The sequence below is a fragment of the Pelobates fuscus genome, chromosome 8, assembly GCF_036172605.1.
Source record: "Pelobates fuscus isolate aPelFus1 chromosome 8, aPelFus1.pri, whole genome shotgun sequence".
Taxonomy (NCBI): Eukaryota; Metazoa; Chordata; class Amphibia; order Anura; family Pelobatidae; genus Pelobates; species Pelobates fuscus.
In genome coordinates this window covers 116,184,401-116,212,205 of record NC_086324.1, presented here as the reverse complement: position 1 = coordinate 116,212,205, position 27,805 = coordinate 116,184,401, and the positions used below count along the sequence as shown (strand labels likewise).

General features: G+C 42.6%; 1 protein-coding gene across 1 annotated transcript in view; it reads right to left on the bottom strand.

The window, feature by feature from the left end:
• The window catches only part of ALG1 (ALG1 chitobiosyldiphosphodolichol beta-mannosyltransferase), a 142,419-nt gene that overhangs the window by 21,761 nt on the left and 92,853 nt on the right, over positions 1-27,805 (bottom strand). Inside the window, exon 6 of the mRNA XM_063428825.1 lies at positions 20,171-20,281. Within this exon, the coding sequence (XP_063284895.1) occupies positions 20,171-20,281 (111 nt within the window). The remainder of the gene's footprint in view (positions 1-20,170; positions 20,282-27,805) is intronic.

The following is a 27,805-nucleotide window of genomic DNA, read 5'->3' as shown; positions in this document are numbered from 1 at the left end:
CATATCATTAAACCGCTAAGTCGCTGGAAGTCATCAGCTTATACAACCTACATTCCTCAACCAATACAAGAGATGCGTAAAGCTTTGATAAAATGTCCTCTTAAAGTATTTAGATTGTATTATGTCTATGTATCAATAAATGTGTTTAACCCTTTAAGGACGGCTATGCAGTCCTTAGGGAACCGGCTCTAAACTCCGGAGGGCGGCATAGAATGCCCAAACCGTCCTTTGTACTTACCTGGAGCCAGGGAGTCCCCCTCCGTCCTCTTCGGCCCCCCTGGGCCATGTGATCGCGAGGTCCTTGTGAGGACCTCACGATCACATGGACGGCATAGCATATATGTATATAAAAAAAATATTTTCTCACCCCTCCTGGGTGGTTTGTTTAGTCCTCATTCTCGGGTCCTCTACCAGAGGCCTGGGAATTTGAGGGTTTTGCGCAGTATCTTAGCTGTTCCTAGAACTGCACTCTACTGGACAGCGATCTCAGATATCCCACCTGGAATCTGTTGAAGCCACTCCCCCAACTTGGGAGTCACAGTCCAGAGTGCTCCTATCACAACTAGGACTACTACTGCCTTCACTTTCCACATCCTTTCTAGTTCTTCTTTCAGTCAATCCATATTCTGTGCAAATGTTTCGGTACACAATCCCAGCAACCTGGTTGTGTCTCTCCGTGTATGCTTTTCCTGCCAACAACTTGCATCTGGCTACTAGCTTCTGGACTGTCTCAGAGGCCTCTTTGAACAGTCTGCACCTTGGGTCTTGCCTGGTGTGGTAGACTCCAGCTTCTATTGATCTGGTGCGGAGTGCCTGCTCCTGTGCTGCTAGGATTAGTGCCTCAGTGCTGTCTTTCAGTCCTACCTTTTCTAACCACTGGTAGGATTTTGTCATGTGAGCCACATCCACTAGCTGCCAGTGGGACACCCCATGGAGAGGTTTGTCTTGCCAAAGAACCTCCTCTTTGTCTGCATCTTCGATCTGTGGAAGTCTCAGGCATTCCCTTAGCAGTTCATCTTTGGGAGCCATCTTCATGATGTACTGGTGGATGCTTTGCGTTTTTATCCAGGACTGTGGCCTTGACACGCATCAAGCCCCGACCTCCTTCCTTCCGGCAGGTGTACAGTCTCTGGGTGCTGGATTTCGGGTGGTATCCTCCATTCATAGCGAGTAGTTTCCTGGTCTTGACATCCATGGTGACCAGTTCTTCACTTGGCCAGGTTATTAGTCCAGCTGGGTACCTGATTACCGGTAGGGCATATGTGTTGATGGCTTGGATCTTGTTCTTGCCATTGAGCTGGGACTTCAGGACCTGTCTTACTCTTTGGAGGTACTTGGATGTTGCTATCCTCCTTGCCTCTTCCTTATGGTTGACATGTGTTTGTGGTTTAGGAAGGATAGGAAAAACAAGAAGGGTGGTAGGGTATGTGTGTATGTCCACCATGAGTTAAAGACAAATTTTAAGCAAGTGGAATGTGATGAGGAAAATGTGGAAGCTTTATGGGTAAATATCTGCTTGGGGGAAAAGAAGGAAAATCAACTATTGGTTGGGATATGTTATAAACCACCTAATGTTAATATTGATGAGGAAGAACAGCTGTTTGAGCAAATTGAGAAAGCTGCAAATCTGGGTAACACTTTAATTATTGGAGATTTTATTTACCCAGACATAAATTGGGACAGAGGGACTAATAGCTCAGCAAAGGGAATTAAGTTTTTAAATTTGTTAAATGACACCTTCATGTCACAACTTGTACAAGCACCAACTAGAAAGGACGCTTGTCTGGACCTGGTTTTAACAAACAACGTCGATCTTTTGGCCCAATATTCAAGTAGGTGAGCACATGGGAAATAGTGATCACAATATAGTGTCCTTTGAAATAAACTCAAAAAAGCAAAAGCACATGGGGTATAATAAAACATATAATTTTAAAAAGGCTAATTTCTATAAGTTAAGGGCAGCTTTACAATATATTGACTGGTATAAACTCTTTAGTGAAAAAAACACTGAGGATAAATTGAACATCTTCCAACAAATATTAGAAAGGTACATTTCTCAGTATGTACCACTGGGTAATAAATATAAAAGAAACAAATTAAAACCAATGTGGCTTAGTAGAGAAGTAAAACAAGAGATTAAAAATAAGAAAAGGGCATTTAAAGCATTTAAATCGGACAAATCAGATGCATCCTATAAAATATATAAGGAAGCCAATAATCCGTGCAAAAAGGCGATTAGATTTGCAAAAATTCAAAATGAAAAAATGATAGCCAAAGAGAGCAAAACCAACCCCAAAGCATTCTTTAAAGCGGCACTGTCATGCTGAACTTACCTTTCCTCAATCTCTTCCTCTTCTCCCCCTCACTCGGGATCGGTTATTCTTTACTTCCTGTCTTCTTTAGTTTTCTGTAAAATCATAAGACAAAGTAGGGACTCTTTGCCTTATGGAGGATTCCTCCGCTTGACCAGCTCTGACCAGCGGAGGAGCAAAGTGTGCTTCATTTCCACTCGTCAGAGCAATTTTCCCACGATCCTTACCTTTCCTCCCTGTTCCCACGATGCTTCCTGTCATTTTTAGACGAAACTGCCGAATTGCGTTCTAACTGAATGAGAACAGTATGTTAGTTTGTTTTAGGACGCAATTCGGCACTTTGTTGTGTCGGAATTTCATTCTAATGAATGAAACTCGATTCAATTCATGCTGTGGCTGCATCTTGCAGCCGCTTAGTAGATAACTCCCTAATTCCCACGGTATTAGGGAGCTATCTACTAAAAGGCTGAAAGACCTAAATTGGTCTTTCAGCCCCACTTAATAATACTAAGTAAAGATTACTTAGTATTAGTAAATAATATGCCCCTACTCGTTATATCGCGAGTAGGGGCATGTCTAGTAAGCAGTGAGCAGCCTATGGCTGCTCACTGTAAATAAACAAAACAAAAAAAAACAACCTAATAACACCCCCCCTGTGCAGCTGGTGGGGGCCCCTAAATAACAATTAGGGGGGGCTACTGTCCTGACCCCACCCCTGCACGGTGGGTGGGGGCCCTAAAAAAACAATAAGGTGGGGGACCTACTGACCCCTCCGGCCCCCACCCCTGAGCGGCGGGTGAGGGCCCTAATTGAAACACGCCCCCAATCAAGGTGACTAGGGGTCTCAAGACCCTAGTCACCCCCCCCCCCAAATCAAACTATCCCCTACCTACCCCCCTCACCCTAAAAATAGTGAGGGGGGAATACAATAACTAACCTGTAAAGAAAAATTAAACTTACCATTTGACGTCTTCTTTTTTCTAAAATCTTCTTTCTTCAGCCCCCAAAAAGGCCAAATAAAAAGCCATCATACCCGTCGCACTTTGAAAAGAAAAAAAAAAAACGAGCTTGAAATCCACCCAATCAGAGTGCTCTGTGTCATTTTACACAGCGTGGGAAAGTTCTTTGGAATTTTCCCACGCTGTGTAAAATGACACAGAGCACTCTGATTGGCTTAAACCAACCAATCAGAGTGTTCTAAGCCTAATTGCAGGGCGGGGCAAGGCTTTATAAGCCTTGACCCGCCCTGCGGAGCTCAGTACGCGGCGTGCCCTCGAAGGGTGAACAAGGATTCATTTTTTTTTGCGCTCGTTTTTTTTTTTCTCTCAAAGTGCGACGGTTATATTGGCTTTTTATTTGGCCTTCTTGGGGGCTGAAGAAAGAAGATTTCAGAAAAAAAGAAGACATCTAATGGTAAGTTTATTTTTATTTATTTACAGGTTTTTAGCTTTATTGACTCCCCCCTCACTATTATTAGGATGAGGGGGGTAGGTAGGGCTTCATTTTATTGGGGAAGGAAGGTGACTAGGGGCTCGGGGACCCCTAGTCATTGGAAGGGGGGTAGGGGTGTTAATACTTAGCGCTGCTCAGGGGTGGGGACAGGGGAAGGAGACAATAGGTCCCCCCCCACTTCTTTTTTTTTTTTTTTTTTTAACGGCCCCCACCCGACGCTCAGGGTGGGGGCCAAGGGGGGAGGCAATAGGTCTCCCCCCTCTTACTGTTACATAGTTACATAGTTACATAGCTGAAAAGAGACTTGCGTCCATCAAGTTCAGCCTTCCTCACATATGCTTTTGCTGTTGATCCAAAAGAAGGCAAAAAACCCAGTCTGAAGCGCTTCCAATTTTGCAACAAACTAGGAAAAAATTCCTTCTTGACCCCAAAATAGCAGTCAGATGTCTCCTTGGATCAAGCAGCTATTAGCCCACTAATTAGAAATTGTATCCCTGTATGTTTTGTTTTTGCAAGTATTTATCCAATTGCAATTTAAACATCTGTATAGACTCTGACAAAACCACCTCTTCCGGCAATGAATTCCATATCCTTATTGCTCTTACTGTAAAAAAACCTTTTCTTTGCCTTAGATGAAATCTCCTTTCTTCAAGCCTACATGTGTGACCTCGTGTCCTATGTATAGCCCTGTTTATGAATAGATTTCCAGATAATGGTTTGTACTGGCCCCGAATATATTTGTATAATGTTATCATATCCCCTCTAAGGCGCAGTTTTTCCAAACTGAAGAGATTTACATTTTTTTAACCTTTCTTCATAACTAAAATGCTCCATTCCTTTTATCAATTTTGTAGCTCGTCTCTGCACTTTTTCTAGTGCCATGATATCCTTCTTTAGAACAGGTGCCCAAAATTGCACAGCATATTCAAGGTGTGGTCTTACCAGCGATTTACAAAGAGGCAAATTTATATTTTCATCTCGAGAATTTATGCCCCTATTTATACATGACAAAACCTTACTGGCCTTAGCAACGGCAGATTGACATTGCATATTGCTACCTAATTTGTTGTCTATAACAATTCCCAAATCCTTCTCGTGTGTGGTTATCCCTAGTTCACTATCATTTAGGGTGTAAATTGCTTGTGCATTCTTAACCCCGAATTGCATAACTTTGCATTTTTCTACGTTAAATTTCATCTGCTATTTTAGTGCCCAGTCCCCCAATCTATCCAAATCCCTCTGCAGCAAGGCAATATCCTGCTCACATTTTATTACTTTACAAAGTTTTGTGTCATCTGCAAACACTGATACATGGCTTTCAATGCCCATTTCAAGATCATTTATAAATATGTTAAAAAGAAGCGGTCCCAAAACAGAACCCTGAGGGACACCACTTACCACTTTTGTCCAGCTTGAAAATGTACCATTTATGACAACTCGCTGTACTCTATCTTTAAGCCAATGTTCTACCCAAGAACAAGAATATTCATCTAGACCAATTTCTTTTAGTTTGAAGACTAACCTATTGTGAGGAACCGTATCAAATGCCTTGGCAAAATCCAAGTAGATCACATCCACTGCAACACCCTGATCTATATTTCTACTTACTTCTACTTACTACTTACTGTTAAGGGCCCCCACCTGCCGCTTAGGGGTGGGGGCCAGGGGGACAAACACAATAGGTCTCCCCCCCCCTCTTACTGTTAAGGGCCCCACCTGCCGCTCAGGGGTGGGGGCAAGGGGGGAGGCAATAGTTTTTCTCCCACCTCTTATTGCTAAGGGCCCCCACCTGCCGCTTAGGGGTGGGGGCGGGGAGGGACACAATAGGTCTCCCCCCCTCTTACTGTAAAGGGCCCCCACCTGCCACTCAGGGGTGGGGGCCAGGGGGGAGGCAAGAGGTCTCCCCTCCTTCTTACTGCCAAGGGCCCCCACCCGACACGCAGCTCCCTCCTTGTAAAAAATGAACGAGGAACAATATTTGTTGCTCGTTCGTTTAAAATTGCTATTCCTTCATTCGGTTGTTTTTTTAACGGATGAAGAAACAGCAATACACCATAGCGTCGAGGGGCATGTGCAGGAATTTCCCGCGCGGGTGAGTATGGGAAGATGAAGGAGCCGCGGACACGTGTTATCCGGCGAGAGGAAGATGGCGACCTACTGGAAATAGAACCGGATCACCAGCAAACCTTCCAAAAAAGGTAAGTAAAGGGATTTAGAAATATTTAAATGGCATTAAGGGGAAGCTTAAGGGTTTATTAATGTTAACAGCTTAAAAAAAAAAAAAAAAAAAAAGAGAATGCGGCCATGACAGTGCCGCTTTAAGTACATAAATTCTAAAAAAACAAAAAAAATGAAAGTGTACGTACACTTAACACTGAAATGGGGGTGTTAGTTATTTAAAATTCCTGCCTTTTCCTGGTCTTCATTAACTATTTCTCCTCCGTATATATTAAGGAAGAACCCATGCACAATGACTGCTACTAAAAACATGCAGAATAATTGTAATTGGTTAACTCAAGGCAAGGTGCTGCAGCAACTAAAGGAAGTTAATATAAACAAAGCTCCAGGGCCTGACGGTATCCATCCACGAGTAGTTAAGGAACTAAGTGAACATCTGTTTTTAATCTTTCAAGATTCTTTTCTTTCAGGAAGTGTTCCGGAGGCTTAGAGGAAGGCACATGTGGTTCCTATATTCAAAAAGGGTTTGAAATCCTTGCCTGGAAATGATAGACATGTGAGATCAACTTCTGTGGCTGGGAAAATATTTGAAAGGTTATTAAGGGATAATATTCAAGAATTCCTTGAGAAGAACATGGTTATCAGCAAAAATCAGCATGGTTTTATGAAGCACAGGTCATGTCAAACTAACTTGATTGCGTTCTACAAAGAAGTAAGTAGAAGTATAGGGTGTTGCAGTGGATGTGATCTATTTGGATTTTGCCAAGGCATTTGATACAGTTCCACACAATAGATTAGTGTTCACACTGAAGGAAATTAGTGTTCAAACTCAAGGAACTCAAGGAGATGAAAATGCTTGTTCTTGGGAAGAACATTGGCTTAAAAACAGAGCGCAAAGAGATGTCATTAATGGTAAATTTTCAAGCTGGACAGGAGTGGCAAGTGGTGTCCCTCAGGGTTCTGTTCTGGGACCCCTTCTATTTAACGTGTTTATAAATGATCTTGAAAAAAGCATTGAAAGTCATGTTTCAGTGTCTGCAGATGACACAAAACTCTGTAAAATAATACAATGAGAGCAAGATATTACTTTGCTGCAGAGGGATTTAGATAGACTGGGGGACGACTGGGCACTCAAATGGCAGATGAAATTTAATGTTGAAAAATGCACAGTTATGCACTTCGGCGTAAAGAATACACAAGCAACGTATACCCTTAATGAAAGCGAATTAGGGATAACAACACATGAAAAGGACTTGGAAATTGTTATAGACAACAAACTATGCAACAATGTGCAATGTCAATCAGCAGTGGCTAAGGCCAGTAAGGTATTGTCATGCATGAAACAGGGCATTCATTCTCGGGAAGAGAATATCACTTTGCCTCTTTATAAATCACTGGTAAGACCACATATTGAATATGCTGTGCAATTTTGGGCACCTGTTCTAAAGAAGGATATTTTGGCACTAGAAAAAGTGCAGATGCAGGCTACAAAATTATAGATTATGCTAGCTTTAGTGTACCTATAATCTTAATTTTATTAATGACAGGAGGCGAGTATTTGCTTAAGTCTCTCTTTACTAGAACTCCACAGCAGCACAGAAAAAACTACCTGTACTGACTGCGGAGCAGCAAAGAAAGAGGAAATGATGTATGGGGAGGGGAGTTTTATAGTACCTAACTTTTTTCTGATTGGTTGTTTTTTCTGTGCTGCTGCGGAGTTCTAGTAAAGAGTGACTTAAGCAAATACGAAGCCTCCTGTCATGTTATAAAATTAATAAAAGGAATGGAACATATCAGCTATGAAGAAAGGTTAACAAATTAAAACCTATTTAGTTTAGAAAAACGTTGCCTGAGAGGGGATATGATAACATTATACAAATATATTTGTGGCCAATACAAACCAGTAAAAGTGAATTGTGTGGAAATCTATTCAAAAACCAGACTTTACATAGGACACAAGGTCATGCGTTTAGACTGGAATAAAGATGATTTTGTCTGAGGCAAAGGAAAGTTTTTTTTTTACTGTAAGAACAATAAGGAAGTGGTTTTACTGTGACATTGTAGGTGATTGGGCAATGTGACAGTGTGTGGGGAAGGCAATGTGACCGTGTGAGTGAGGGGGCAGTGTGACAGTGTGGGGAAGAGGGTAGTGTGACAGTGTGGGGGAGGGGGCAGTGTGACAGTGTGGGGAGGGGGTATGTGACAGTGTGGGGAGGGGGTATGTGACAGTGTGGGGGCGGGGGGATGTGACAGTGTGGGCCAGTGACAGTGTGGGTGAAGGGCAGTGTGACAGTGTGGGGGAGGGGGCAGTGTGACAGTGTGGGGGAGGGGGCAGTGTGACAGTGTGGGTGAGGGAGCAATGTGACAGTGTAGGAGAGGGAGCAATGTGACAGTGTGAGTGAGGGGGCAGTGTGACAGTGTGAGGAAGAGGGCAATGTGACAGTGTGGTCCATTGACAGTGTGGGTGAGGGGGCAATGTGACAGTGTGGGCCAGTGACAGTGTGGGTGAGGGGGCAGTGTGACAGTGTGGGTGAGGGGGTAATGTGACAGTGTGGGCCAGTGACAGTGTGGGTTGTAGCGGAACCCCTGTTTTGCTGTCCACCCTATTGTTTTATTTGTTGGCACTACAGAGGTTTTTCATGCCGGGAGCACACAGAGTTACATTGCACTATCTATGGACATACTTTGTTCGGAAACGAACAAAGTACCGAACACCCGGACCACCCTGATGTACATTATGCATGTAGTTTACCTCCCTGTTCGTTTCTTTTATTTCCCCTGGTTCATACGAATGTACTGCATGTCTCCTGAGTGGCCCCTATTTCGTTAGCCGAAAACGTAGTGGCGGCCATCTTAAACTCCCGAACAGCGGTGTTTGGTCGTCGAGTGTCTGGAACGCAAAACGGACACTCGACTAGCCGAACAACGCTAAGACCTCCAGGACGGCACAAAGTACCGAAAGAAACCCACGAACGGCCCGTCGTTTGGTAGGATGAATCCCACGAACTAGGGGATTCATCTGGTTACCGACCCCATTATGTGTGATATAGCATTTCAGGACTTTTGGGGCACGAACAGAGACCGACCACAGGGCCAGATTTTATGGAACTATTTTCGGGATCTTTTTCCATGCGGTCGGTCAAAACTTTACCTTCGTATAACTCCCGAACCCCTGGTCTGATCTGGGTGATTTTTGGATATGTTTTTCACCCAGATCAGGGCTACCAGGGGGTGCCATATTTAAAGGTATAGCATACATATTTGGGGTACGTCCAGAAAGTGGGGAAAAATATGTACAGTATAATTATATCATCTGTTAAGCCAAGGGGAGGAGATGTGTGGGAGGTAACGACTCTATGATTGGTGCAATGGGTAATTACTGTAAATCCCTCCCTTGCATGGGAGAATCTCATAAAAGCAGGAATGTTGCCAATAAATGCCAGTTCTACTCCTGATAGTGTGTGTCGTCCAGTTATTGGGAAAGGTGATGGGATATCCTTGGATTATATTGCTGATTGTGCTTGTTACCCTGTTGGATTTATTACTTGTTCCTGCATCCTCTGGATATATTGGTGGAGTTAAGCTGTGAGAAATCAGCTCTCCGCTACATGGGTGAAGGCAGTGTGACAGTGTGTGTGAGGAGGCAATGTGACAGTGTGAGGGAGGGGGCAGTGTGACAATGAGTGAGGGGGCAGTGTGACAATGTGGGTGAGGGGGCCGTGTGACAGTGTAGGTGAGGGGCAGTGTGACAGTGTGGGTGAGGGGGGATGTGACAGTGTGTGTGAGGGGGCAGTGTGGGTGAGAGGGGGATGTGTTAGCGTGGGCCAGTGACAGTGTGGTGAGTGGGCAGTGTGACAGTGTGGGGGAGGGGCAATGAGACAGTGTGAGTGAGGGGGCAGTGTGACAGTATGAGTGAGGGGGCAATGTGACAGTGTGGGTGATGGAGCAATGTGACAGTGTAAGGGAAGGAGCTATGTGACAGTGTGAGGGAGAGGGCAATGTGACAGTGTGAGTGAGGGGGCAGTGTGACAGTGTGAGGAAGAGGGCAGTGTGACAGTGTGGGGAGGGGGCAATGTGATAGTGTGGATGAGGGGGTAGTGTGGGCCATTGACAGTGTGGGTGAAGGGGCAGTGTGACAATGTGGGTGAGGGGGGAATGTGACAGTGTGGGCGAAGGGCAGTGTGTGAGGGAGCAATGTGACAGTGTGAGGGAGAGGGCAGTGTGACAATGGGTGAGGGGGCAGTGTGACATTGTGGGTGAGGGGCAGTGTGACAGTGTGGGTGAGGGTGGAATGTGACAGTGTGGGTGAGGGTGGAATGTGACAGTGTGGGGGAGAAGGCAACGTGACAGTTTGGGTGAGGGGGCAGTGTGACAGTGTGGGTGAGAGGGTAGTGTGACAGTGTGGGTGAGGGGGGTGTGACAGGGTGGGGGTGAGGGGGCAGTGTGACAGTGTGGGTGAGAGGGGGGATGTGTTAGCGTGGGCCAGTGACAGTGTGGGGAAGGGGCAGTGTGACAGTGTGAGTGAGGAGGCAGTGTGACAGTGTGAGTAGGAGGGTAATGAGACAGTGTGGGGAAGAGGGCAAGATTATGTGTCTTTTGTTTAAAAAAAATAAAATAAAATCTGTAAACTTTGGAGTTGCTGTTTAGTGGATAAGTGAATCCTACCGTGTTTCCCCGAAAAAAAGACCGGGTCTTATATTAATTTTTCCCATGAAAAACGCACTAGGGCTTATTTTCGAGGAAGGTATTATTTCTGGAAAACTTGTGCTAGAAAGCAGGTCTACGTTGGGGGGAATTCCCCCGAACATAGACCAATTCACTAGGGCATGGAGCCCTGCAAATCTATGCTCAGGGAAACTTTCCATAATATAGATTAGCTTACTCACTAAAAGAATACCACAAATCTATAGTTCACTCGCGAATTAAATCTTGTGAATCTATGTTTGAAGAAAATTCCCCGAACATAGATTAGCGAACGACTAGGGCTTATTTTCAGGGTAGGGCATATATTAGAAGCATTTTGTACTATTTTCGGGGACAACATGGTATCTTGTGTATTGTATGAATTGGCCCCAGCAGCATCCTTTTATGCCTGTTCAGGTGAGTGCAGTCCCCTGGTTTATATATATATATATATATATATTAACAATGAAAAATTTAACAATGTACATATATCCTATATACATATAAATATACAAGTACCCTGCATATCTACATTTATCATAAATTATTTTATCAGTGTCTTTATTTTCATAACACCCCTGTTATTTAATGTGCTGCCTCTTTTATGGCTTTATCTGAACACTATAGATAGTCCTATATTTATATTAAATCATCATTTGTCCATGCATACGCACATATCTTTCACTTTACACAATGTCCTGCATATATATGTGTGTATATATATATATATGTATGTATATATATATATATATATATATATATATATTGTGACAAAGTGTTGAGGATGGTGGTCAAGGATGTATATCTGGCACCCAGACTTGTGCGCAGCCACTATCCTGACATGTGGTTAACCCCTTAAGACCGCAGCCAAATGTACAAGTTGTGAACGAAACAAAATGTAAACAAAACCTGGCATTTGCGCTATATGTCTGTCCAACCGTAATTCACCTCTTTCATATTAAATGCACCCCCCCTTATTATATATCATTTTATTCAGGGGAAACAGGGCTTTCATTTAATATCAAATATTTAGCTATGAAACATAATTTAATATGAAAAAAATGGGAGAAAATAAGATTTTTTTTGATTTTTTTAGTTCTACATGACATTTTAACTGTCAATGTCATAATACTGTTTGCTTTTACTGCAATAAAATACACATATTTGTATTCAGCAAAGTCTCACGTGTAAAACAGTACCCCCTATGTACAGGTTTTATGGTGTTTTGGGAAGTTACAGGGTCAAATATAGCGTGTTACATTTGAAATTGAAATTCGCCAGATTGGTTACGTTGCCTTTGAGACTGTATAGTAGCCCAGGAAATAAATTTACACCCATAATGGCATACCATTTGCAATAGTAGACGACCCAAGGTATTGCAAATGGGGTATGTCCAGTCTTTTTTAGTAGCCATTTGGTCACAAACACTGGCCAAAGTTAGCGTTAGTATTTGTTTGTGTGTGAAAAATGCAAAAAACGCCAATTTTGGCCAGTGTTTGTGACTAAGCGGCTACTAAAAAAGACTGGACATACCCCATTTGCAATACCTTGGGTTGTCTACTATTGCAAATAGTATGCCATTATAGGGGTAATTTTCATTGGGCTACCATAGGGTCATAAAGGCAACGTAAGCAATCTGGCGAATTTTAATGTGAAAAAAATGAAACACAATATTTGACGCTGTAATTTTTGAAAACACCATAAAACCTGTACATGAGGGGTACTGTTGTACTCGGGAGACTTCGCTGAACACAAATATTTGTGTTTCAAAACAGTAAAAAGTATTGCAGCAATAATATCGTCCGTGTAAGTGCTGTTTGTGCGTGAAAAATTCAAAAAACTTCACTTTTACTGGCGATATCATCGTTGTAATACATTTTACTGTTTTGAAACACTAATATTTGTGTTCAGCGAAGTCTCCCGAGTAAAACAGTACCCCCATGTACAGGTTTTATGGTGTCTTGGAAAGTTATAGGGTTAAATATAGTGCTAGCAAATTAAATTCCCTATACTTTCGGCATGGGTTGTCAGGCAGGTCCCGCTAATTGTAATTAATTAGGATACCTAATTATGTAAAATTATTACATAAATATATGTGTAGAATTAATATATGTATATATATACATATGTGTATATATACGTATATACCGTATTTATCGGCGTATAACACGCACTTTTTCCCCCTAAAAATAGGGGGGAAATCGTGGGTGCGTGTTATATACCGATATCCAATAATTACTTACCTGTCTTGAAGCGTGGGCCGGTGTTCAGCGCGCACCGCGGTACTGGAACTAAAATTTCAGGTTCCGGTTTCCGGCGGGACTGAAAGGAAGTGTGCACACTATTGTGTGCACACTTCCTTTCAGTCCCGCCGGTACTGGAACTTCAATTTCAGGTTCCGGTTTCCGGCGGGACTGAAAGGAAGTGTGCACACTTGTGCACACTTCCTTTCAGTCCTGCCGGAAACCGGAACCTGAAATTGAAGTTCCTGTACCGCGGTGCGCGCTGTGAAGCCGGCCCACGCTTGAAGACAGGTAAGTAATTATGGGACAAGGGAAAGTACACTAGGGGACACTATGGGAGGGGAGGGGAGAGAATACTATGGGTGGGAGGGGAGGGGGGAGAATACTATGGGAGGGGAGGGGGGGGAATACTATGGGAGGGGAGGGGAGGGGGGGAGAATACTATGGGAGGGGAGGGGGGCGAATACTATGGGAGGGAAGGGGAGGGGGGAGAATACTATGGGAGGGGAGGGGGGAGAATACTATGGGAGGGGAGGGGGGAGAATACTATGGGAGGGGAGGGGGGGGGAGAATACTATGGGAGGGGAGGGGGGGAGAATACTATGGGAGGGGAGGGGGGGAGAATACTATGGGAGGGGAGGGGGGGAGAATACTATGGGAGGGGAGGGGGGGAGAATACTATGGGAGGGGAGGGGGGAGAATACTATGGGAGGGGAGGGGAGAGAATACTATGGGATGGGAGGGGAGGGGGGAGAATACTATGGGATGGGAGGGGAGGGGGGAGAATACTATGGGATGGGAGGGGGGGAGAATACTATGGGATGGGAGGGGAGGGGGGAGAATACTATGGGATGGGAGGGGAGGGGGGAGAATACTATGGGAGGGGAGGGGGGGAGAATACTATGAGAGGGGAGGGGAGGGGGGAGAATACTATGAGAGGGGAGGGGAGAGGGGGAGAATACTATGGGAGGGGAGGGGGGAGAATACTATGGGAGGGGAGGGGGGGAGAATACTATGGGAGGGGAGGGGGGGAGAATACTATGGGAGGGAGAAGAATACTATGGGGGGGGAGGGGGGAGAATACTATGGGAGGGGGTGGAGAATACTATGGAAAGGGGGGGAGAATACTATGGAAAGGGGGGGACAACACTATGGGATGAGGGGGGGGGGGGATACTATGGGAGGGGGGAAATTTCCTGGAATTTCCTTCTAAAAATGAGGTGCGTGTTATACGCCGGTGCGTGTTATACGCCGATAAATACGGTATATATAGTTTTTTAAAAATATTTTTATTTATATATAGGTATATATATAGTGATATATACGTATATATTTATGTATATAGATATATATTATTTTGTTCTACGTGTATTTTGATATAAATATATATATATATTAATATCACAATACAGTTAGAACAAAATAAAACACATCTATATATTTTTTTATATTTTATTCTTAATTATTTGTATTTAATTTTTTACGTATTTACATTTTTTTATATTATATATAAATATATATATAACAATAATTATATATATATTTAATCAGTATCAGTCTACGTGTAATTTGATATTAATATATATATAATTATATATATATTAATATTAAAATACACCTAGACAGTGTATGTGTGTGTATGTATATGTGTATATATATACTTAGATCATATATATATATATAATATATATATATGATCTAAGTATATATATATATTTTTTTACACTTATTTTAATTTGATTTTCAGCCAGCAGGGGGACTGTCATTACAGTTAGTCCCCCTGCTGGCAATGCACCAGGCAGCTATCCCGGCCATGTGATTGTGAGGTCCTCGCAAGGACCTCACTCTCACATGGCCCGGGGGGGCTGAAGAGGGCAGACGTGCCGCGGGGGGCTCCCTGAGAGTCCCCCCAACCGCGATCGCCGGCGTGGGATCGCCGGCGACCGGGTAAGTAAAAAAAAAAACGGAGGGTGTACTATTACGTCCTGCGGCGTTTAGAGCCGCTTAAAAAAGGACGTGATAGTACGCCCTGCGGTCTTAAGGGGTTAAGCACATGCAGCCCCAGGGAAAGTTAAGTTTAACCCCTTCTGGACCGGACTGTTTTTGCGATGTTTGTACGTTAAGGACCAGAGCTATTTTAACACCTTTGTGGTGTTTGTGTTTAGCTGTAATTTTCCGCTCTCTCATTTACTGTTCCGATACAAATTATATATATATTTTTTTTCAGGACAAAAAGGGCTTTCTTTACATACTATCATTTTTATCATGCCATATAATTATAATTTTTTTTTTTTTAATTCTTTATTTTTGTTGTGCATGGTATAACAATAGGTTTGTTCAGCCACAATAGCAGTCACAAGCAGTGATGTAGCGAACAGTTGAAACATAACGTGGCATTTGAGTATACAGCACATTTTTAGTTTTGTAAGAGAGAAAAATAAATGGTGATAATGCAAGAGAAACAGGTTTGACTATTTGTAGGTAAAACAGGGTGATGCTAGAACTGCCTGTGAATGCTTATAAGGTCCTGCTAGATATCAGGCTCGGTAGGCTTAGTGCGTATAACAGGAACACATTAACTTTATGTGTACGCCATGGGTGTTATTCCCAAGGGTGCTGAATAGAACAGTATGCAAGATATCAATGTGTTATATTGCTAGACAGAATGCACGAAAGAGTAAAACAAAATATCATAATATAGCCCCTGGGGAGCTAGACAGGTATCCTAATGCAAAATAAGGCAATAGACAGGTCTAGTCATTAACACATAGGTGAAGTTAACTGAGTACCGTCTTGTGATTAGCGTAGCCTAAGAAGATTGATAAAGATTGCTATGTGTAATGCCAACTTGCGCAATGTAGGTAGTCCCCAGGAGGCCTCCCATGTAGGGCAACGTGGGTCCCAGTGGGAGACATTTGCAAAGTCATCCAATGCCCCTTTGGGGGAAGGCAGCAGTCGACCACCAGAGCATCCCTAGCAGAGTCTGCATCCCCCCGACGGGGGCCAGCGACCCATTAAGGCTCCGATTCAGGCCCAGTGGTAGAGGCTGATGGGCCCTGAAGGTCCGTAGCGTGGGTCCAGTTTGGCGTTTTGCGCTTCTCCTTGTGTGCTTCAGAGGTCGTCTTTCTGCGGGTTTGGAGGTTTTCGTCGTGGGTTGACGGCGCTTGCTGAGGCCCGTAGTGTGCCGCGGCTCTGAGGCTGGGTGCGCTGTGATGCGTGCAGGTTTCCCGGTCTGTGCTTTTCTGTTAGAAGGCCCTTTACTCGGTCGAGTTTGGGTTCTCCCGCCCCCCGGCTCTGAACCGGCTGTGGTAGCCGAGAATAGGCGCTGTAACTTCCGCCAGAAGCGCTGAAAGATCTTGTCGAGCCTCAGCCGGGGGTCTGCTGAGGAGTCGCACGGCTGTCCTGGCACTGGGCCCTCACCACGTGGTCGCGAGTGACTGGCATCTGCCATTGCTAGTCGGCGGGAAGGAGGCAGCCTCCTCCAGCAGCCCGGTGAGTGCGAGTCTATTGGGTAATCTCTGGGGGGACCGGGATGACCCCCACCGGTCCGGGGGGGGGGGAAGGAGTGCTACGGATCTGAACCCCTTCTCGGGGCACAAGGGAATCGGCCGCTTCCCCCCGGTCCCGTTCCAGGTAGGCCGCAGCAGGGATCCCAGGTTCTAGGCAGGGTAAACGCTCGGGTGCGGTGTCTATCAGCTTCCCTGGGTCCCCCTGACCTTAGTCACCCGCATGGGTTCGTTTGTCAGCCGTGTCCGCTGGGTTAAAGAGCTTGATTACACGGTAAAGTTGGGAGCTCCGGCATTCCACATCCATCTCGCTTGAAGGTCAGGCTCCACCCCCCATCATGCCATATAATTTAATTAAAAAAATTATAATAAAATATGGTGAAAAATTAAAAAAAATGTTTTTTGGACTTTTACTTAAAAAATCTTTTACTGATCTACAAAATCGAATGAAACAAACTGCTAAATAGATTCAAAATGTTGTCCTGAGTTTAAAAACACCCAATGTTTATGTGTTTTTTTGCTTTAATTTGCAAGTTATAGGGCTATAAGTACAAGTAGGAAATTGCTGTTTCAAAATGTACATTTTTCAAATGTATCAATAGTGACATTGTAACACTGTTATGTCATAAATCTCCAAAAAACACCCCGCATGTATTTATTTTTCTTAAACTAGATAACTCAGGGTATTCCTCTAAGAATATTTTGATACTTTCTATGCAGCCATTTTACCATAAACCTTTGCCAAACTTTGCATAGGTCGTTTATTTTTTTTCACATACATTGCAATTCAGGTATAAATTTGCAGATTCTGTTAGGTGTCACTACCAAACAACACCCCAATATGTCTTCAGCAACATCTCCCGAGTACAGGGATACCCCCCCATGTGTAGGTGTGTCGGATTGTTGGGGGGCTAAAAGGCCACATTTTGCAGGTGCGCATATCAGTTTCCCAGCTTGGAATTTTGACATGTAGTCAACCTGCATGCATGTCCTATTTGGGACATTTTTGAAGCCGACCAATGTATTTTACCTCCATCAAACCATATATTTTTTAAAGGTAGAAACCCTACGGTATTTCACATGGTGGTATTTTAACACTTTCCATGCACTAATTCTACCACCAGGCTTTGTCAAACATAGAGTTAGTAAAAATGTTTCTGTTTTTTTCACACACATTGTACTTTAGGCATGAATTAACAGATCATGTTATGTGTCACTGCCAAACAACACCCCAATATGTGTTCAGCAACATCTCCCGAGTACAGGGATACCCCCCATGTATAGGTGTGTTGGGTTGTTTGGGGGCTAAAAGGCCACTTTTGGCAGGTGCGCATATCAGTTTCCCAGCTTGGAATTTTTACATGTTGTCAACCTGCATGCATATCCTATTTGGGACATTTTTGAAGCCGGCCAATGTATTTTACCCCCATCAAACCATATATTTTTGAAAAGTAGACACCCTAGGGTATTTCACATGGTGGTATTTTAACACTTCCCATGCACTAATTCTACCACCAGGCTTTGTCAAACATTGAGTTAGTAATTTTATTTCTGTTTTTTTTCACACATATTGTACTTTAGGCATGAATTATAAGATCCTGTTATGTATCACTGCCAAACAACACCCCAATATGTATTCAGCAAGATCTCCTGAATACAGTGATACCACCCATGCATAGGCTTGTCGGTTTCTATGGGGGCTAAAAGGCCACGTTTGGCAGGTGCACTCATCAGTTTCCCAACTTGGAATTTTGACATGTAATCAACCTGCACCTATGTGCCATTTGAGCCAATGTATTTTACCCCCATCAAACCATATATTTTTGAAAAGTAGAAAACTCAGGGTATTTTAAATGGTGGTATTTTAACACTTTTCATGCACTGAATTCTACCACCAGCCTTTGTCAAACTTTTGGGTAGTAATCCTTTTTTGTTTCTTTGTCACACACATTGTACTTTAGGCATGATTTAACAGATCCTGTTATGTGTCATTGCCAAACACTGCCCAATATGTTCAGCAACATCTCCCGAGTACAGTGATACCCCCCATGTATAGGGTTGCTGGGCTGTTTGGGGGCCAAAAGGCAACAATCAGAACTTATACATGTCAGTTTTTCAATTTGATATAAAGGTATGCTTGGTCTATCTTCAGTTGGCCATATGTTATGTTGACATCCTGCATATAAACATCCGAAAATTTATCCTGAATTGTGGAGGAGGACTGGATACCTCCACAGTTAGCCGAGCCCAACGTCCCCCCTTTTAGTGCCAACGCAAGCATTAATGTTAATGTGGATGGCTTCTCCCCAATGCAGTATGTAGAACTATTTTTAGGGGATACCATCTGGGAGGAGATTGCTTCCCAGACTTTAAGCTTTAAGATTTTTTTAAGTTATCAATAAATAAATATAAATAAATCAGGGCACAGCTTCTTTCTTCAGCCGGCTCACACACAGATGACATTTCGTCTTGACTAGACGTGTCAGAAAACTGACCTGGGTCAAAATCTGACGCAGTGTCAGTGGCGTCAGAGCCTGACGCCAGGAAGGCAAATGCCTCCTGCAAGTTATACATACGCTGCGTGTTTTACACACGACTAAAACAAATTACAAACACACAATTTTTTTTTTATACTTTTTTTTTTTTTACTAAAATAGACTAAACAGCAATCCCTAAACTAACTCCTGTCACAAAAATCTAATGGAGATTTGGGGGAAGGAAACTGACTGACTAAGACAGACCAAGACAGACCAAGACACAGATTTTTAAAACAAATTTAACCCTTTAAGGGCAAAAAAAATACAGACAGTACAAATGCACTGCTGTAACAGATCTGGCAGGGAAGGGATTAAAAATAATTTTTTATTCACTTTAGATACTGTATAAAGCTCTGGAACACTTCTGCTGCAACAAACTATCACGATCTCTGTCTCTCTCGCCTCACAAAACGCTACAGAGGAGAGAGGGGCAGAGAACACTGTCAAAGTGAGTGTTTGTAACACCCACTTTGACAGCAGCCAATTGTGAGCGATCACGGATCGCTCACACGCCGCAATTGGCTGTTACTATCTGCCTGGGATGTCTGGCAGATAGTTACAGCGTTATACTAGCGGAAGCGATCTTTGATCGCTTCCTGCAGCCCGTTTTTCGCTATGACGGTTTAGGACCGTCAGCGGTCCAAACGTACGTTTTACCGCTGACGATCCTGAACCGTCAGCGGTCCTGAAGGGGTTAAATGCCCAGGTTTTTTCTCTGTTGTTATTTGGGTCCCTGTGGTGAAGTATTCGGAAGAGCAGGGTAGGCCGATTCTCCACCCACTGTCAGAGTGGCTGTGCATGAGTCCAGCCCAGGTTTTCTAAGGAGTTCTGGCTCACTGCCCAACGAGATTATTAGCATCCCCTGTAGGGACTGTGAGCAGCTATATAACTGCAGTTAAAGCAGGGTGGACTGAGGGAAGTGTTTTGAGGAGAAAGAAGGTTTTGAGGAGAAAGAAGTTTTGCTGCTTGGTGTGTCCTGTTGTGTCCTGTTGTATTGTGTCGAATATACATTTCATACTTATTTCAGAGTATCTTAACTCCCACCTTTCTCCAGAAGAACATCTTTTTAATACTTTTTTCTTCTCTTCTTCCCAATTTACACAATGATAAACTAATTATACAATGTTAATGCTAACTAAATAGGTTATGATCTGCAGACTTGCTGTTAAGGATCACTTTGGAAAATTGTCTAATGAAATATATTAATGAACAGTGTGTTCTAAAATAAAGTTGGTGTACTGAAAGTTGACATTACTCACGGAGCTTTAAATTGAGGGTAATCCACAGAAAGCTTCATAAATAATTTATGCTGTAGTTGCAGTGTAGTCTCTTGAAACATAGATGGTGGCTTGTCATAAAGTGTTGTAGCTCTGCAAAAAATAAAAGTAATCAAAAAAAGTAGTTACATTAGTCAACAAAGTTGTTTGACAAAAGTAAGATTTGTTGTTTATTTTTCAAGATCAGTTTAGTGGCAGATCCACTTCAGCAGTCGAGTACCAGAACTAAAACCAAAAAATCACCTGCGTAATCCAAGAAAACCTCTTCAAAAGTTTCAGACATTCACAAGAATCATTGCACTCTAAATGAGAACTACATAATGGCGGTAAAAAAAAAAAAAATCCATCTTTATTGTAATCCAAAAACACAAAAATATATACCGTGTAGCAGACAGTAAAGATGTATGAAAAAATGTACTGATAAGAAAGCATCAATTCCCCAAACCCTTGGTCAGTAAATATTTTAATTTAGCTTTCCTACTAATAACATGTTATACTTAGTATTTTTGGACCGCAACAAAGAAGATGTTGTTTTTTTTAACTACCTTTTTAGATTTTCATTTGGACTGCAAATATTCTTTATATGAATAACAAAGCTAAAATCAGGACATATATGTCAAGGTCTGCTTGGGATTAATAAATATTACACTGTTTTGTGTCAGGTATTGTACCGGAGGATTGGGAAGAACCTTGTTATTTGCAATAATCAGCATGGTTTTATGAAACATAGGTCATGTCAAACTAACCTAATTGCATTCTATGAAGAAGTGAGTAGAAGTATAGATTTTACCGAACAATCAGACGAATACACAAAAATAGCAATACACGAAAGCATCTTAAAATACACGAATTTGGCTAGCCAGCTCAATGTCCTGGGTGGTATAGTTTTATATAGTCAGAAGTTCCTGCAATATTAAATGTCCCTGGCTGGTTCTTAAAGGGCCAGTAAGATAATCCACCATCCATAATGCCCAGCTCTTGTAATTAAAGGGCCACATCTTCCCGGGCCATAGTGTGTGTCAGGGTATGCGTCTGTATGTGTGTCAGGGTATGCGTCTAAATGTGTGTCAGGGTGTGTGAGTGCATGTGTGTCAGTGCCTATATCTGTGTCAGGGTATGTATCTGCATGTGTGTCAGTGCCTATATATGTGTCAGTGTCTGTATCTGTATGTGTGTCACTGTATCTGTGCGCCAGTGTCTGTATCTGTATGTCAGTGTGGGTATCTTTCTCTGTATGTATGTCAGTGTATGCATTTGTGTGTCAGTATCTATGTATCTGCATGTGTGCCAGTGGATGTATCTGTGTTTCACTGTATCTGAATTTGTGGCAGGGTATGTATATTAGTGTTGGGTGTGTATCTTTGTCTGTATGTGTGTCAGTGTCTGTATCTATGTATCTGCATGTGTGCCAGTGGATGTATCTGTGTTTCACTGTGTTTCATCTGTGTATCTACATGGGTGTCCGTATCTGCAAATGTGTCAGTGTGTTTCTCTATGCATTTGTGTGTCATTGTGTGTGTCAGTGACTGTATCTTTGTATCTGCATGTGTGGCAGTGGATGTATCTGTGTTTCACTATATCTGCATATGTGTCAGGGTATGTGTGTATCTGCATGTTTGTAAATGAGTGTGTGTGTATCTGAAAGTGTGTCAGAGTGTGTTTCTGTGTGTCAGGGTATGCATCTGTATGTGTGTGTCAGGGTATGCGTCTGTATGTGTGTGTCAGGGTATGCGTCTGTATGTGTGTGTCAGGGTATGCGTCTGTATGTGTGTGTCAGGGTATGCGTCTGTATGTGTGTGTCAGGGTATGCGTCTGTATGTGTGTGTCAGGGTATGCGTCTGTATGTGTGTGTCAGGGTATGCATCTGTATGTGTGTGTCAGGGTATGCGTTTGTATGTGTGTGTCAGGGTATGCATTTGTATGTGTGTCAGGGTATGCGTCTGTATGTGTGTCAGGGTATGCGTCTGTATGTGTGTCAGGGTATGCATCTGTATGTGTGTGTCAGGGTATGTGTCTCTATGTGTGTCAGGGTATGCGTCTGTATGTGTGTCAGGGTATGCGTCTGTATGTGTGTTAGGGTATGCGTCTGTATGTGTGTGTCAGGGTATGTGTCTGCATGTGTGTGTCAGGGTATGCGTCTGTATGTGTGTGTCAGGGTATGTGTCTGCATGTGTGTGTCAGGGTATGCATCTGTATGTGTGTGTCAGGGTATGTGTCTGCATGTGTGTGTCAGGGTATGTGTCTGCATGTGTGTGTCAGGGTATGCATCTGTATGTGTGTGTCAGGGTATGCGTCTGTATGTGTGTCAGGGTATGCGTCTGTATGTGTGTCAGGGTATGCGTCTGTATGTGTGTCAGGGTATGCGTCTGTATGTGTGTCAGGGTATGCGTCTGTATGTGTGTGTCAGGGTATGTGTCTCTGTGTGTGTCAGGGTATGTGTCTGTATGTGTGTCAGGGTATGTGTCTGTATGTGTGTCAGGGTATGCGTCTGTATGTGTGTGTCAGGGTATGTGTCTCTGTGTGTATCAGGGTATGTGTCTCTGTGTGTATCAGGGTATGTGTCTCTGTGTGTGTCAGGGTATGTGTCTCTGTGTGTGTCAGGGTATGTGTCTGTATGTGTGTCAGGGTATGTGTCTGTATGTGTGTCAGGGTATGCGTCTGTATGTGTGTCAGGGTATGCGTCTAAATGTGTGTCAGGGTGTGTGAGTGCATGTGTGTCAGTGCCTATATCTGTGTCAGGGTATGTATCTGCATGTGTGTCAGTGCCTATATCTGTGTCAGGGTATGTATCTGCATGTGTGTCAGTGCCTATATATGTGTCAGTGTATGTATCTGTATGTGTGTCACTGTATCTGTATGTCAGTGTGGGTATCTTTCTCTGTATGTGTGTCAGTGTATGCATTTGTGTGTCAGTGTTTGTATCTATATATCTGCATGTGTGCCAGTGGATGTATCTGTGTTTCACTGTATCTGAATTTGTGGCAGGGTATGTATCTTAGTGTCAGGGTGTGTATATGTGTGCCAGGGAATAAATCCTTAAGTGTGTCAGTGTATTTGTATGTCTGTATGTGTGTCAGGGTATGTGTCTGTGTATCTGCATGTGTGTCAGGGTATGTATCCTAAAGAGTGTCAGGGTAATTATCTGTGTGTCTGTGTGTCAGGGTATTTATATGTGTCTGTGTGTATCTGTGTGTCAGTGCGTGTATCCTTAAGTGTATATATGTGTGTGTATCTGCATTTGTGTCAGAGTATGTATCTGTATGTCGGGGTATGTATCTACATGTGTGTCATTGCCTATATATCTGTGTCAGTATCTGCATGTGTGTCAGTGCCTAAATCTGTGTCAGTGTCTGTATCTGCATGTGTGTCAATGCTTGTATCTGTGTGTCAGTGTTCGTATATGTATGTCAGTGTGGGTATCTTTGTCTGTATGGGTGTCAGTGTATGCATGTGTGTGTCAGGATATGTATCTGTGTATCTGCATGTGTGTTAGTGTATACATTTGTGTTTCACTGTATCTGCTTATGTGTCAGGACATGTATCTGTGTGTCAGGATATGTATCTGTGTGTGTGTATGTGTGTCAGTGTTTTATTCAGTCTGTATCTGTATGTGTGTCAGTGTTTGTATCTGTATGTTTGTGTATCATTGTATCTGTGTGTCTGTGCATCTGTATGTGTCAGTGTGCATATCTGCGGGTGTGTCTGTGTATCTGTATCTATATGTGTGTCAGTGTTGGTTTCTGTGTGTCTGCATGTGTGACAGTTTGTGTGTCTAAGCCAGAGAAGAAGCAGGGAGAGTGTAAGACAGAGAAGAAGCAGGGAGAGCATGGGGCAGAGGAGAAGCAGGGAGAGCATGGGGCGGAGAAGAAGCAGGGAGAGCAGGGGGCAGAGAAGAAGCAGGGAGAGCAGAGGGCGGAGGAGAAGCAGGGGGAGCCTAGGGCAGAGAAAAATGAATAACTTTGAAATAAATGCAACTATATTAATTACAACATTTTGCTATTAACTATATTAATTACAACATGTGAGGGGTACAATTTATGGAAAAGGGCTGCCAAGGGGTACTTAAGTGAAATAAGTTAAGTGAAATAGAGGTTGAGAACCACTGGTCTAGATGATTATTCTTGTTCTTGGGTAGAACATTGGCTTCAGGATAGAGTACGAGTTGTCATTGTCAAGCTGGACAAAAGTGGTAAGTGGTGTCCCTCAGGGTTCTGTTTTGGGACCACTTCTATTTAACATATTTATAAATGATCTTGAACTAGGCATTGAAAGCCATATTTCAGTGTTTGCAGATGACACAAAACTTTGTAAAGTAATAACATGTGAGCAGGATATTGCTTTGCTGCAAAGGGATTTGGATAGATTGGGGGACTGGGCACTAAAATGGCAGATGAAATTTAACGTAGTGAAATGCAAAGTTATGCACTTCGGGGTCAAGAATGCACAAGCACCTTACACCTTAAATGCTAGTGAATTAGTGATATCCACACATGAGAAGGATTTGGGAATTGTTATAGACAACAAATCAGGCAGCAATATACAATGTAAATCTGCAGTTGCTGAGACCATTAAGGTTTTGTCATGTATAAATAGGGGCATAAATTCTCGGGATGAAAATATAATTAGTGGGGTAATAGCTGCTTGATCCAAGGAGACATCTGACTGTTATTTTGGGGTCAAGAAGGAATTTTTCCCTAGTTTGTTGCAAAATTGGAAGCGCTTAAAGTAGTAGTACCCCTATAGTGCCAAGAAAACATACTCGTTTTCCTGGCACTATAGTGCACTGAGGGTGCACCCACCCTCAGGGACCCCCTCCCGCCTGGCTCTGGAGAGAGGAAGGGGTTAAACACTTGCCTTTCTCCAGCGCCGGGCGGGGAGCTTTCCTCCTCCTCTCCTCCTTCCTCGCGACATCATCGGCTGAATGCGCATACGCGGCAGGAGCCGCGCGCGCATTCAGCCGGTCGCATAGGAAAGCATTTACAATGCTTTCCTATGGACGCTGGCGTCTTCTCACTGTGATTTTCACAGTGAGAAGCACGCAAGCACCTCTAGCGGCTGTCAATGAGACAGCCACTAGAGGCTCTGGTGGCTGGATTAACCCTCAGTATAAACATAGCAGTTTCTCTGAAACTGCTATGTTTATAAAAAAAAAAAATGGTTAATCCTAGAGGCCCAGGCACCTAGACCATTTCATTAAGCTGAAGTGGTCTGGGTGCCTAGAGTGGTCCTTTAAAACTAGTTTTTTTGCCTTCTTTTGGATCAACGGCAAAAACATATGTGAGGAAGGCTGAACTTGATGGACGCAAGTCATTTTTCAGCTATGTAACTATGTAACTCCTGAGTTCAAGCCAATGCCATTTTAAAAAAACACTCCAGCACTTTACATAACTACATTTATTTATAATGGAGTGTTTGATGGACCCTTTAGTATACCCTGGACTAAAAATGAAGCAGTTCTAATCCAGTGGCAAAAGGGTCTCTTCGACGAACCTCTTCTCCACCTCTGGTACTGCTGATTTTGTAGGGATTCTAATGATTCTCATAGAGACTCAGGGTGCATGTGCAAAAACTACAGTGGTGCTTATAGAAAGTTAACACCATCTCCAAGTTTAGGATACATATTATATATTTATTTATATTGTTTATTTGTTAAACCCTGAATATTTTAAACCTATCAATTAAAATTTGCAGTGGGAGATTATTATTAAAAGATAATATCTGGGTAAAGCTTGAATAATGTAGTCAGTATGAATAGCTGTGGTGAAAAATAAGCCAGTTCCTGACAAATTCAACTAACTATATTTTTTGAATAATCATTTAAAATTATAAACCGAGGTGATGCACTCATAGGATTACTCAAAGCACCATGACAAATTCAGTATTTTGAAGTGGTCATGGTGCTTGGAGTCTGTATGTGTGTATTTTGCTAAGAAAAGCTGCACATACAGAGTTTACCCATTTTGCATATAGAACAAGAAATCCAAGCTGGCTAATGTCAATTCTGTGCATATTTCTATGCACAAAAGTATGGCGTTACAGGACATCACTATATAAGCAACAAACATATGGGAAACGGCTGTGATTCAATAGTATTGCTGTTTTAATAGCATTTATTCTGGTGTTTTTTTCACAATTTTTATACAATAAAATAGCCATTTTTCTATACATTCTCATCTGGAGTCATGTTCTCCTGCTACATTTGCAGACTAAGGAGAAGGGATTCAGAGCCCTCCACTACATCAGGTGAGGCACCCATTGAGCGCTTTATACGTCTACATCTTATGAGTGCAACCATTAACAGAGCACATTTGATTGTTTAAACTTAATAACACTATGTTAAGTTTATGTTCTTTTTTAGAATCACAGCTGTTTCACACATGTTTGTTGCTTATATTCTGGTCTAATAGGATCACCACCTGGGAGGTGATCTTAAGGAGGCTGCCTACTTGACTTGTTTAGATAAGTATATTGAATACTATTCTTCACGTATTTGTGGTGATAGTACTCTATTATTTGTTTGTTTTTTATATTCCATCGCTGCTTGCTTTTTAAAAGTTAACCCCCTGGCTGTCAATCAGACAACTGACCAGTTATGTCTTAGTAGTTTAGCTCAGTGGAGCTAAACTCAAGAAGCAGGCAATTGCACCTGCCTTGCAAAGCTTTCTCATTGAGCTGCATTCTGAGGTTTGTAATTTGACAGTCACAGAAAACGTGGGCTGGGTTCAAAGTGGAGAGCTTGCTAAAGCTTCAGATAAGGTCATCTGCAGTTTTTGCAAGCTGTTTTAGAAACACCTACAATTACAAAAAAATAAATAGATTAATTTTATATTTGGGCAATGCTTGGCCAGAATAAGAAAATGGTTCCGCCCCAATGGTAATCACTGTTTCTTGATCTTCAGCAGTGTTACTACTGAAAAAAAAAAAAAAAGATTCCGCTGTGCCACTTCCATCAACCACGGAATGAATGCCGCAGGTCCGTATCTGTTACCACTAACCACTAATGTATTTAAAGTTAAAATATGGCGGGAACAATGCCAATGAACAGTATTACACTTAAACAGGTGGACATACATAATTAAAGGGGCGGGAAGACAAAATTCATCATGATTGGTTGGTTCAACTGCACATGGGATCCAAGAGGAATTTACATAACACACATAATAAGGAAGATTCTCTGAGACTGATTCACAGCTGACTGAAGAAGCTCAGGAAAGGAGTGAAACCCGTTTTGGCTGCTACAAGGACCTATTTTATACATTTGTGGACAGTAATTTATGTTTTTATACTTTTTTTTATATATATACATGTATATTTTTTTGTTAATAAATATAATAGTATTTTTAAGCCTCATTAGTCTTTATTGGGGAAGTGTCACCCCCTCTATAATGGCATCATACCTATATAGCTTAGAGCCGGGATTTTAAGGCTATTTAAAAAGGTGAGCAAAATAGTCATATTTTAGAGTTTTTTTATTAGATATACTACCCATTGGATGCTTTTTTTCTTTTTTCTCTCCACCAGAGGGAATATCCTTATAAGGAAGTGGTGTGATGCTGCCCTAAGAGCATACCAGCCCAATACATATAGGCTCCATTACATGTGAGTGAACTAATTTTA